General features: G+C 65.9%; 1 protein-coding gene across 4 annotated transcripts in view; it reads right to left on the bottom strand.

Moving 5' to 3' along the window:
- SLC12A7 (solute carrier family 12 member 7) overlaps positions 1-11560 on the bottom strand; it is a 54427-nt gene continuing 42867 nt past the window's right edge. For all 4 annotated transcript variants that reach the window (XM_042998093.1, XM_042998090.1, XM_042998100.1 and 1 more), the window contains 9 exons: positions 11372-11476; positions 10777-10945; positions 8832-9027; positions 8394-8563; positions 7628-7759; positions 6721-6828; positions 6065-6243; positions 2615-2748; positions 1-1655 (listed from right to left, as the gene is read on the bottom strand). In XM_042998093.1, the coding sequence (XP_042854027.1) occupies positions 1564-1655; positions 2615-2748; positions 6065-6243; positions 6721-6828; positions 7628-7759; positions 8394-8563; positions 8832-9027; positions 10777-10945; positions 11372-11476 (1285 nt within the window). In that variant the 3' untranslated portion in view covers positions 1-1563. The remainder of the gene's footprint in view (positions 1656-2614; positions 2749-6064; positions 6244-6720; positions 6829-7627; positions 7760-8393; positions 8564-8831; positions 9028-10776; positions 10946-11371; positions 11477-11560) is intronic.

Genomic DNA, 11560 nt, shown 5'->3' with positions numbered 1-11560 from the left:
TCGGGTTTATACAATTTATTCTTCTACCAACAAAATCATACAAAGGAAGCTACAAAAGAGACACGGAACCAACTTAGAGTGGCTGCAGTTAGGGTTCCACGAAGTTCAGTGCAGAAAAGGGTGTGCGGGCGCAGTTGAACCCTCACCCGCAGTGTGCCGCGAACATCACCGCCGCGTGAACAAGGGTTAAGGGTCACAGGGGCGGTCCTGCTACGCGGTGGCTCTTCCTCAGCCAGTGTGAGCACCGCTGTGGCTTCACAGGTGCCCTCTGGGCAAAGGGGCCCTGGGCACGCCCCCCACCCGACACCTGACTCGGTGCAGACCCACGGCAGGCAAGAGTGTGGACGCCCCGAGCCCGGCTGCCGTGGTTTGGCACACGCTCTGGCCAGCGGTCACTCTGATGGGATGCGGACCCTCTGTGCCGCCCAGCTGCGCCTCGGAGACGTCTGGGCGCACTCAGCCTGTGCCAGACTTCAGATCCGTGGACTTGGCTGACCTCCCAGGATGTCCAAGGAAGCCAGAGAAAGCCAGGGATCCGGCCCTTTGGGGCTGTTCGCAGAAACAATCTCTTCACGGGCACCTTAATTATCACTGAAACTCCCCAGGGGCTTAAATAAATAAGCCGTACAGACAGCAGGCCCGGGTCAGGGCAACAGCCCACGGTGGCACAATCGGGACCTAGAGCACAGACACCAGGGTAAAGCGCAAAGTCTACAGACCATCGGAAGGCAGCCCACGGAGCCCCCACGCACCACTGTCACTGTCCCTTCCATGCCGGTGGGAGGGGACATGCGGCCCAGTGCCACCGCCGCCCCAGGACCTCGCCCAGTGCAGCCCAGCCCCTTCCTGGGAGCCTGGCGAGACCCGGGTCCACGGGCGGGCACGTGTAGGTGGGTAACCACGTGGTGAATCCTCAGCAGTTAGTTACCACTCCCGCGCCCTGTGCCCACGCGGGACCCCGCTGCCGTCCAGGCCGCAAAGCCAGCCTGGAGCCCACCGGAATGCCCAACGAGACGACCACCCCACGCCCTCCGGGGTTCCCTTTCTAGACATGCCCAGGCTGGGCAGATGTGCCCACACTGGGCGGGCTCGCGAGCGAAGCCACCCGGCTGAGCCTGGGGCGTAGGCGTGGACAGCTCTTCTCGGACTTCACTTACAGGAACACGAACAGGGACATTACAGGGACAGGTGCTGAGGAGGCTGACCAAGAGGCCCTCGGCCACCTTCCTGAACAGATGCTTCGTGGCCCGAGGGTGACCTTCTGTCCGAGCGAGGTTTCCCGTGAGCGTCTTGGATGGGGCAGAACTAAAACCTAACCATGAAACCAGGTAGCTCGGGCCAAGGAAACCACATCTGGAGCTCACAGCCCGAGTGTGGAGGTCAGGAGGTCAGGAGACGGAGGGCTGCGTCCCAGGTCCCCTCGAGCATCGACGTCTCCCCTCCAAACGAGGAAACCTCGGCAGCTGCGTGCTGGCTCCTGGCCTGGAGAGGAGTGCTGTGGGGCCATTCTGGAAACTTGTATATGAAGCCACACGGGGCACACTTCCCAGCCCGCCCGGCGTGTCAGGAGTAGATAGTGACCACCTCCCGGCCGCCGCCCCTGACCAGGAGGACCCTGTTGAGTCCTTCGGTCAGGACCTCCAGGAACTCCATGTCTGGGCGCCAGAGTTAAGGACACAGCTGGGGGCACCGCCGGCAGTCCCCGGGAGAGGGAGGTGGGTGTGCAGGAGAGGGGGCCCCGCAGCGTGGCCGGTGGCACCAACGAAGCCCAGTGCAGGCCTCGGCCGGGTGCAAGGCAGAGGGCACTCGGGGGTCAGCCTGCTCCTGCAGCCGGCCCGACGGGGCCTGAGGAGACCCCCGCCCCCCGCCCCCCACCCTGGGGCTCTGGGCGCAGCCGGGCAAGTCCCCCGAGGACCCACACAGGCCCCAAGTCCCGGTCTGGTCAGCAAGCACAAGTCCTGCAGCCTCTGAGAGCCGCCAGCGACCCCTCCGGCCTCCCCGTCCCCAGTGCCAGTGGGGGGGGGGGGGGGCTGCACCCCAGAGACCCCATCACAGGACAGGGGCACACGGTGAAAGGCCGCGAGCCCAGCTCGGGGTGGAGCCGACCTGGGACCTCCACCCAACCAGGAGGGGCGGCAGGCCCACCTACTGGGGAGGACTCGGAGGAACCGTCTGTGCGGCCACTCGGCTCGTCCACAACGGAGGGAACACGCTGCCCCCACGTGCTAAGAAGACGCCCGGGAGCAGAGCCAGCACCGGGCAGGGTCCCAGGTCGCCGCTCGTGGTACTAATTCCTGGGGGTCCCATGTTCCTCACTGAGGGCCTCTGCCGAGGACACTCGGCACGTGTACGGTTCCCTCACCTTTGCCAATGCCCCAACACCAACCAGGAGCCATTCGCTGGGAACCGCCCCCCAGACCCTGCTTTCCTGGCACTCGGGCCAGGCTCTGGCCCCCGCTCCGACCCCAGCCCCTGGCACCGTGGGCCTCGCTCCGGGCCCTGCTGCTCCCATCCCCCAGCCCCTGGGATCCCGTGAGCAAGGGCAGCGAAGCCAGACACGTCCCGACGGGCACTGCCTTCACCCTGCCCCGCAGGCAGCACACGGAAAGGATACAGTTCTCGTCCCCCTGCCGGTTTTTGGGGGGTCCTGGCATGTTCAGCAGGACCAGCTGAGCCCCCCGGGACCTGCTGAGGACGACACCATTAAGCTTCACGGCCGTGTGCATCCGCCGGACATTGGACTGGTTCCTGCGGGGAGATGGTCACTTGACGCCCATGGCCGTGCCGGCCCGAGCCCCGTCTGCCCATCTCGGTCCCGGGCAAAAGCAAATCAGACTCAAACGGCGTCAACTCCCCAGAGAACCCACAGGGGAGGTGACTCCGTGCGAGGCTGGCGGGCACGGGCCGGGGACGACTACTCAGCACGAGAAGGCTCTGGTTCCCGAACGTTCTAGACCGGGTGTCACCAAGCTGCCAAGCTTCTACATCTGCGTGCAGTGTCCCCCAGGGGGGCCGGGGACATCTCACCACCAGGCACGAAAGGCACTCACACACCCACAGGCTCTAAGCTCCCCCGGGGCAGGCCCCAACGCCACGGCCTAGCCCTGCTCACACGTGGCCTTGAGGTTAGCACACCCAACGGGGTGCACACGGCAGCATCTCCCTCGTCCTGACCCGGCTGGGGTCCCAGGAGCCTTGCACGTGCCGTGCGGCTCCAGGCCTAGAGATTCTGGGCAAGAACGAGGCCACCGCCAGGGTCCACCCCGTTCTCAACCCAGCGCTCCTGGCCGATGGCGGAAGGACGAGAGCTTCCAGTGCTCAGCAAGCAGGCCCCGCACCCCGTCCCTGCCAGCCACCCGGGTCTGCGGGATCCACAGGGCGGGCAGGGCGCCCGCTGGGCTCTGATGACCCCCTGGGGAGAGTCCCTGGCAGCCGCCTGCCCACCGGCACTCCCTGGAGCTTGAGTAGCTGCGGGACCTCTTCCTCGGCCACCACATGCGTCAGGTGGCTGTGTGGGGCACCACCCCCACCCCGAACCGTGTCCCGGGAGGCACTTGGGAGACACTGCCTGGGAGAGCTGCCTGCCTCCTTGACACGCATGTCCCCTGAGCCCGGGTCTCCTGCAGGACGGAATCCGCGGGCAGCCCTTCTGGGAGCAGGTCGCCGTGCCCCAGACAACAGGGACAGAGGTCCCCCCACACCAGGGTCAGTGCAAGGCCCACGGGAGTGGCGTCCAGGATGCACCTTTCAAAAGCTCAGCCCTGCAGCTGAATAAACGGTATCACAACCCCTGATTCCCAGAAGGACGGCAGGGAGCCGGGCCCCCTTCTTTCTCTGCAGTTTCGCCTGATAAAATTACAGGCTGGGGATCTGTCCGGCCACAACCAGGGACACTCTGGTACAAGAACCACGCATTAGCTGCCTGGACAGACCACAATCACCAGTGTTTGGGGACGACAGCAACTCCAGAAATGAGTGTGTGTGACATTAGAGGGTCTCTTACGGCTAAAAGTTTTGAAAACACATATAATCTTAAAATCAGGGGTTTGGGTCTGGCTGGAAGGGCCCTCGGCTCCAGGGCGACGTGCCTCGTGGAGGTCAAAGAGGCGTGGAGAGGGACGGGAAGCCAACGGAAAGCTGTGTTTGTTCCCGACGGTGGGCCGTGAGTCCACAATGTACAGAACCTTGCCGTAAGCGCTCTGAGCCCAGCGCAGGAGAGTGTGTGTGGGGGGGAGGCGGGGGGCGGTGCCGTAGCAAAGTCAGGGCTCTGGTCCCTCGGCTCCTGGTGGGCACACGGCCAGGACAACAGGCACAACAGAGGTACGCCCACCCCTGGGGACACCACGATTGTCAGCCTCGTGCCCCCTGCGGGCTGACCTCCCCACCTCAGCCTCATGCCCTCCCGGGGACAGGATCTGCAGGCCCATGTTCTTCGCAGCATATTAGGGGAGAAACCCTAGTTAGTCCTCCATGTCCGTGTCTGGGTTTTGACAGACCTTATCTGGGGAGTGCTTTGAACTTCACAGAAAAGTGGACGCCAGAGTCCCCGTGTCCCTGCTCTTCCCCACGATTCCCAGACACGTCTACAAGCTTTGCTCCCTCAACAGACTGACACCCGCCCGTGTCCTCAGTGTGACGCACAGGGTTCCGGGGCCCCCCGGCCTCTAGTGCTGCACTACGGATACCTCCCGGGTGGCCACCACCGCAGGGGACACAGTGCAGGCGTGGGGGACAGGGGTACGCGCAGCGGCCTCAGGGCGGGTCCCCCTCCTGCCCGTCCAGCTGCCCCCCAGTACCGGAGCACATAGGATCTGCCCACACCCCTCCTCACACCAAGGCCGGCAGCTTCCTGGGGTGAACGGTACCCAGGGCCGCAGAGTGGGACGATGTACGGTCCCCTGCAGAGACCGAACGCTCAGCCCCAGGGTGTGGACAGATTCTCTAAGAGCTACCAAAGCATCCGCTTCTCTCTGCTCCAGAGCCAGCTCAGGACGAGCCCCCCTCCCCCCATCTCAGCCCTCACAGCATCAGAGAAGGGATTCAGCCGTGTGCCCTGAGCCACTCTGCAGAAGAGGGGAGCGAGTTAAGTAGAAAGCCACTGAAAGCCACAGCGGCAGCAGGCAGACTCCTGCGTGCGGGCACGTGCACACTCAGGGCCGTGCATGCACACACACTGGGGGCTGTACGTGCACACACACGCAGAGCTATGTACACACACACTTAGGACCGTGCACACACACGCGCACACACACACACTTGGGGTCATGTGCACACATGCACACACACGCAGGGCCGTGCACGTGCAGACACACACTCGGGGCCACACACACACACATTCAGGGCTGTGCATGCACACACTCCGGGCGATGCTTGCACACACACACACGCTTAGGGCCATTCGCGCACACATACATGCAGGGCCGTGCACGCACATGCACACACCCAGGGCTGGGCACGCACACACACACGTGGACATGTGCACAGTTCACAAGCAGTGTGTGCCCAGCATGCGAGAAGACAGGCCTAAGAAGCATCCTAAACAGCAGGAGAGCACTTACAGACTTCCCCATTCTCTACAAGGAGGAGAAAACACAAGAACAGGTTACTTCGAGAGTGTGCACAATGAACACGTTTAAACAACCGCGGGCACAGCCCAGCTGCCCTTCCCCGGCTCACCTGGTCCTTCTCCCAACAGGGTCTGACCCCCAGGCCCTTCCCCACAACACAAGGCCTTGGGGCTCTGGTCCTCACTGAAAACCCCTGGGTGGGGGGGGGCGCCTCCCGGCACAGCCACGCCACCCGGCACCCCCCACCTGCACCTGCGCCCACCCTGGGGCTCTCGGCCCCACGCCACAGGCAGCACCCAGGCCCCGGCAGGGAGCCTGCACAGTCAGCGGGGTCACAGCCGGGAGTCCCCAGCTCCCTAAGGGCACTGACCCCTGACTGCTGGGATCCCAGATCTGGCAAACAGGCCCCGAGAGCAGACTGTGGCCCTCGGGCCTGCCCAGCCCCAGCTCTGTGACAGCCAGGACCTGCCACCCGGGAGCCCGCGGGCCACACTCACGGCTTCAGGCTGAAGAGGTCTTTGAACCCGGACGCGCCTGGCTCCTTGCTCTTAAACTTCTCGGCGGCCAGCTTCTCCTTGGTCCAGGTCATCTGCACTTTGTCCGGTGTGGGTGGGGCTTGGGTCCTGGTGGCCACCACTGAATGGGACGCGGTATTCCTGTCGTGGATGAGCTGGGCCTGGCAGGGAAGCAGGGCACACCAACAGGAAGGTCTCCAAAACTCTCCCGGGAAGAAAGGCCGGGACCCCGGGACCAGCCCTCCCTGCAGGGGACCCAATGCCACCCCACCCCCGGCTGCCAGACCAAACTCGTCCCCTCTTCCTCCTCTGCTTCCTGCCCTGGCTCTGAAGGCCACGGAGGAAAGCCCAGGACGAGGGGACATTTGTACCCAGAAGTCTCTGCACTCGACACGGCAGGCGCCGGTTCTGAGCACACCCGCGTACGTGGACGGGGGCCGCCGGGGCCTGGGAGGGCGCGTGCCCTCACACCTGGAGCGGGTAGGGAGAGGAGGCGGAGGCGGAATCGTGCCACCGCCCGTTCAGAAGACCCGGCTTGGGGGCGCACGGCTCCAGAGACCGCCAAGACTCGGTCCTGCTGGCCAGGCGAGAACGCGGGGCACAGGCCGGCTGGGCGCAGCGGGCACCCGCACGCGCACCTCTCTCTCCCGCTCGGTCTTGGACAGTTGCATCTGCTTCAGCATCTGGGATCTCTGTTCCATCATCAACGTCTTCTCGTACGTGAACGCCGAGATGTCGTTTTCGACCTAGGGAGCCCCCCGGCACGGAAGTGAACGGGTGCCCCAGGCGTGTGTGTTCCACACGGGCACGCCTGCAGGAGCATGACCGTGCTGTGACCACGTGGGGGGGGGGGGGGGGGGGAGACAACCGCCACAGCTGAACGCACATCTGCTCGCGGACACGCAGCGCGGCCCCTGACGGAACCCACGCCAAGCTCATGCCACGTCCCGCACGAAGTTGCGACCACAGCCAACAGGAGCCATTTCTGTGCCGGGAGAGCCCGGAGCTCTCCCGCTGACCGTGGGGTCGGGATCTTCCCCAGCCCTGGCATGACGCTTGGTGGGCGACCCCGGGTCCTCCCACCGGCCCCGGGCGGGGTCCGTGTCGGGCACACACCGCCTCCTCTGCCCCCTCAGGGCCTGAGCCCTGTCCACCGCTCCCGAGAGCCTGCTGGGGACATGCTGCCTGGGGAGAGGCCGCCGGTGCTCCCACGGCCCCGGGGACCCGCTCCCACCCAAGAGCCTGGAGATGGGAACAGGGGGCCTGGACCCCAGGCTCACGACCTGTGACAGGGTGGGTGTCACGTCCGTCTTATGAGACATGGCCAGAAGGGTGCGTCACCTCTAGGGTCCCCTGACCATAAACCCCTAAACTCACAGGCCCAGTCCAGCCCCGAGAGAACACTGGAGCGGCGGTCTGCACAACACGGAACGTGTGGGCACAACCATCAGGTCGAGCCCGGGAGCTGAGCGCCGGCCAGCCCACGGCGGTGACAGGTGGGCGGGGACCCCCGAACCCAAACCGCCGGCAGTCCGCATGCCTCACCATCTCTACCACCTCCACCTGGGCACTGATCCGGAGGTGATACAGGAACACCTGAAGGTCCTTCTTCATCTGGATGCTGTTGTCGTCCACCTGGGCCACCGTGAAGATGCGCATCCGGCATTTTCTCCACACCTGGCAGGCGGTGGGGGGGGGGGGGGGGGCTGGCTTCTGCACCTGCACTTGGCCCAGGGAACCCCCCCGCCCCCGCCTGCCCCGTGTGATACAGACATCCCCGCCCCCATCACAGGATCCCCCATCACAGGACCCCGAGCCCCTGTGCCCATCACAGGACCCCAAGCTCCCGCCCCCATCTCAGGACCCCAAAACCCCCACCCCCATTACAGGACCCCCCATCACGGGACCCCCATCACGGGACCCTGAGCCCCCGTGCCCATCACAGGACCCCAAACCCCCTCCCGCATCTCAGGACCCCCCCATCACAGGACCCCAAGCCCCCGCCCCATCTCAGGACCCCCCTAACGGGACCCTGAGCCCCCGTGCCCATCACAGGACCCCAAACCCCCACCCCCATCTCAGGACCCATCACAGGACCCTGAGCCCCTGTGCCCGCGTAGCAGGACCCCACCCTCCATCACGGGACCCCAAAATCCCTGCCCCCATCTCAGGACCCCCCCATCACAGGACCCCAAGCCCCCGCCCCATCTCAGGACCCCCCCATCACAGGACCCCAAACCCCCTCCCGCATCTCAGGACCCCCCATCACGGGACCCTGTCCCCCTACCCCCGTCGCAGGACCCCGGCTCACCTTGTGCTGCCGCAGCAGGAAAGGCAGCAGCATGAGCAGGCCCCCGTCGTGCACGACCCACCACACGTCGATATCCCCGTCGCTGAAGCGCTCCTGGTTTTGTGGAAACAGGTCCACGTTCTTGGCCACCAGCAGGGCCTGCTGCGCCGCCGTGGTGTCTCGGACGGTCTCTGTGGAGAGACAGTGGCGGGTCACCCGCACCGTGGCAGGAGTGGTGAGGCCGCAACCCCTGCGAAGCCCCCGCCTGGAGCGCGGGAGGACGGCAGCCCTCGCTGCCCTGGGCGCGGCTGGAGGGGCCTCCGGGGGACCTGCAGGGGCGGAGCTGGCGCACACAGGGCAGTGAGGCTCTCCCAAGGGCGGGGGGGGGGGGGGGTCACTCTCCCACGGGGCGCACAGCCGGGGCCTCCGGGAGCCTTGCGGAGGGGGCCCAGGACCCACCGACGAAGTTCTTCCAGGAGAAGGTGTTGTCCTCCCTCTTCCAGGACTCGGGCCAGGCCATGAGCACTGTGTTGTGCTTCATGCCCCCCAGGCCAGCCGACTGGATCAGGTGGGACATGCCATCGCGCAGGTTGGAAGACACCACCAGCTGGCAGAAACCCTTGGTCTTCTCCGTGCTCATCAGAGCCCGGATGTTCTGGGGAGATACGCGGGGGGGACCGTGAGGGGCCAACCACACGGTCACGGCCAGACCCGGCGGCATTCTCGCTGCGGGGAGCAGCAGGGCCTCACCCTTCCCGGCCTCCCAGCCGGCGCACGAGCCCCAGCGCGACCAACCAGGCCTCCGGGCTTCGGTTCCACGGGCAGAGAGACACAGGGCAGGGCAGGAGATGCCTGCTGCCCCCGCTGGACCAGAGCAGGAGGAGTCTGGGCACCGCGGGGCCCCCGGGCCCTCGTCCTGAGACACAGCTCCCTATTCGCCAGCCCCTCAGATGGCGGCCCCCTCTCGGGGACACCGTGACCCTCAGCCCCACAGCTGCCGTACGTCTGCGGCAAAACCCAGTCGTGCCACCAGGGCAATAACGGGGCGGAGCCACCCGACGGCAGGCAGACCGCCAGGCAGACCAGGAAACCAGAACCTGGCCCAGACCCGTGACGTCCACGCGACTAGGGAGGCTCTGACCGCACGAGCCCCACCGAGGAACCAAACCTGTCAATGGACCACTCACCCCCCACACTTCTGTCACAGGAACGTCAGAAGCCCCTCAACGCACAAGAACAGAGGGGTCTCAGGAATCCCCCGCTTCCACAAGATACCACGAGACATCACAAACACACGCTCTCCCAAGACACAAAACTGAACTCTTATGACTTAAGCGTGCGCAACGCTTTCTGTAGAACTTAGTTAGCAAAGAACAGAACCTTGTGTGTTAAATGGTAGCAGTGGAGTCTAGAAAGGGGCAGAGACCGTGAACCCAGCCACACCTGAACCGTCCTGGGCCCTGGCTCGCGGACGCCCACCTCCCTCGCCCAACCTCCCCCTCGGTTCGCCAGAGACGCCCCACCCGGCGAGAGTTGCCCGGAGACCGCGCGGCACCCGAGCTATGTCAGAAGTCAACACCAGGGCCTCTCCCGCCACACCTCGGGTCAGGGCAAGAGCTCCTGTCGCCACGAGCAGGAGGGGATCCGGAGAGCAAAGCCCTGGCCAGAAACGGACAGCGTGAGCGTCGCGAGGAGGACACCGCTTAAACCGGTTTGCAGCCAGCCACCGCGGCACCTGAGCCCTTGAGCTGAGGTCCCGCTGAGGGGGCCTGACGCCCCAGAGGAAGGGATAAGCACCCAGCGCGTCCGCGGCCTTCCCTGCACCAGCTGCACCTGTGGACCGCTGAGCGCGCGGGGCTAACTGTCCAGGTAGGAGGCCACCGTCCTGCGACCCCACCCCCCGCTCTGAATCCGAATGAGCCTCTGGGTGCAGCCCCGGTTCAGGCCCACGGCAGCAGCATGGCTGCTCCCGGACATGAGGACACGCCATCCGCCCGGACGGGGAGGGGGGGGCTCCACCCGTGAGGCAGGGAAGACAGGGGACAAGAGGGAGGCTGCCTGGGAACACCTGGTGCTCCCGTGCCTCCTGCTCTAGTCACAGACACGGAAGCGTTTCTGTCTGGAAACACCCGCACGCCTGCGTTTCCACACGTGCCGAGGTCGCGCCCCTCGGCCTGAGCCCCTCCAGCACGAGGCCCCGCCCACAGCAGGTCCCTGCAGCAGCTTCCGTCCAGCTCCGTCCAAACCCAGAAGCCCCGGTCCTTGAAACCAGACAGCCCCACGGGACGCACGGACCCAAGCTCGGACCTTCCGGCCCAGTCCGCGCAGGGAACGGTGGGCCTGCCCCACACCGCGCTTCAGGGCCACCCGGCCCCTCCGCCTGCCGTCCGCCCACGCTGCCCACCTCCTCGGCCCGCTGGGCCTCCGAGTGCTTGTCCAGGTAGGTGCCCTCCAGCACGGAGCCCACGATGGTCAGGCCCTTGCCAGCCTTGAGCTGGGTGGTGAGGGACAGCAGTCGGGGGTGCTTTACACACTGTTCCTCATCCAGGCTCAGCATCACCAGCACCTGCGGCCTGCGGGGGGAGACAGCCGTCACCCCGCGCCCCCACCAGGTGCGCAGGTGCGCGGGTGCGCGTGCCCGGAGGCCGAGGGGCTCTCCGTGCGGGTAAAACCGCTGCTCCCCAGGCACGGCCTTCTCCGCCCCCCCAGCGGCAGGGAGACGCCCACACGCTTGCCCTCCGTCTCCGGCAGGACCCCGGCGAGGTCAGCTCGCCCCCTTCCCCACCCACCACGCCGCCCAGGTCCGGCCTAGTGCCCAGAGACATGCTGATCGCGCCACGGCCAACCACTGTGGACTGAGGAAAGGTGCTAGAAGCTTCTGAGACAATCGCTCCCCAAAGAGAGGCAGCAACTTTCCTTCTCCGAAGCGTGCCGTTAGAGACGGCGCTTCGGGGGTTCAGAGGGCAGGAGGCCAACTCAGGGCAAGCTGGGGCGCTCACCTCCAGTTCTTGGTGTGGGGGGGGCCGTGCTCCACACGCAGCAGGGCGAACCGGGCAGCGTTTAGCGACAGACCCCTGATGCCGTCACCCCACTCCTTCTCGGCCCTGTGACGGAAGGGCAGCACTGAGTGCCAAGGGAAGGGGTCCAGGGCCTCAGGCCCCCAGGGGCAACCTCCCCGAGGAGCCACC

The sequence above is a fragment of the Panthera tigris genome, chromosome A1, assembly GCF_018350195.1.
Source record: "Panthera tigris isolate Pti1 chromosome A1, P.tigris_Pti1_mat1.1, whole genome shotgun sequence".
NCBI lineage: Eukaryota > Metazoa > Chordata > Mammalia > Carnivora > Felidae > Panthera > Panthera tigris.
Note: the sequence above shows the minus strand (reverse complement) of the source record. Positions and strands in the feature narration are given on the sequence as shown.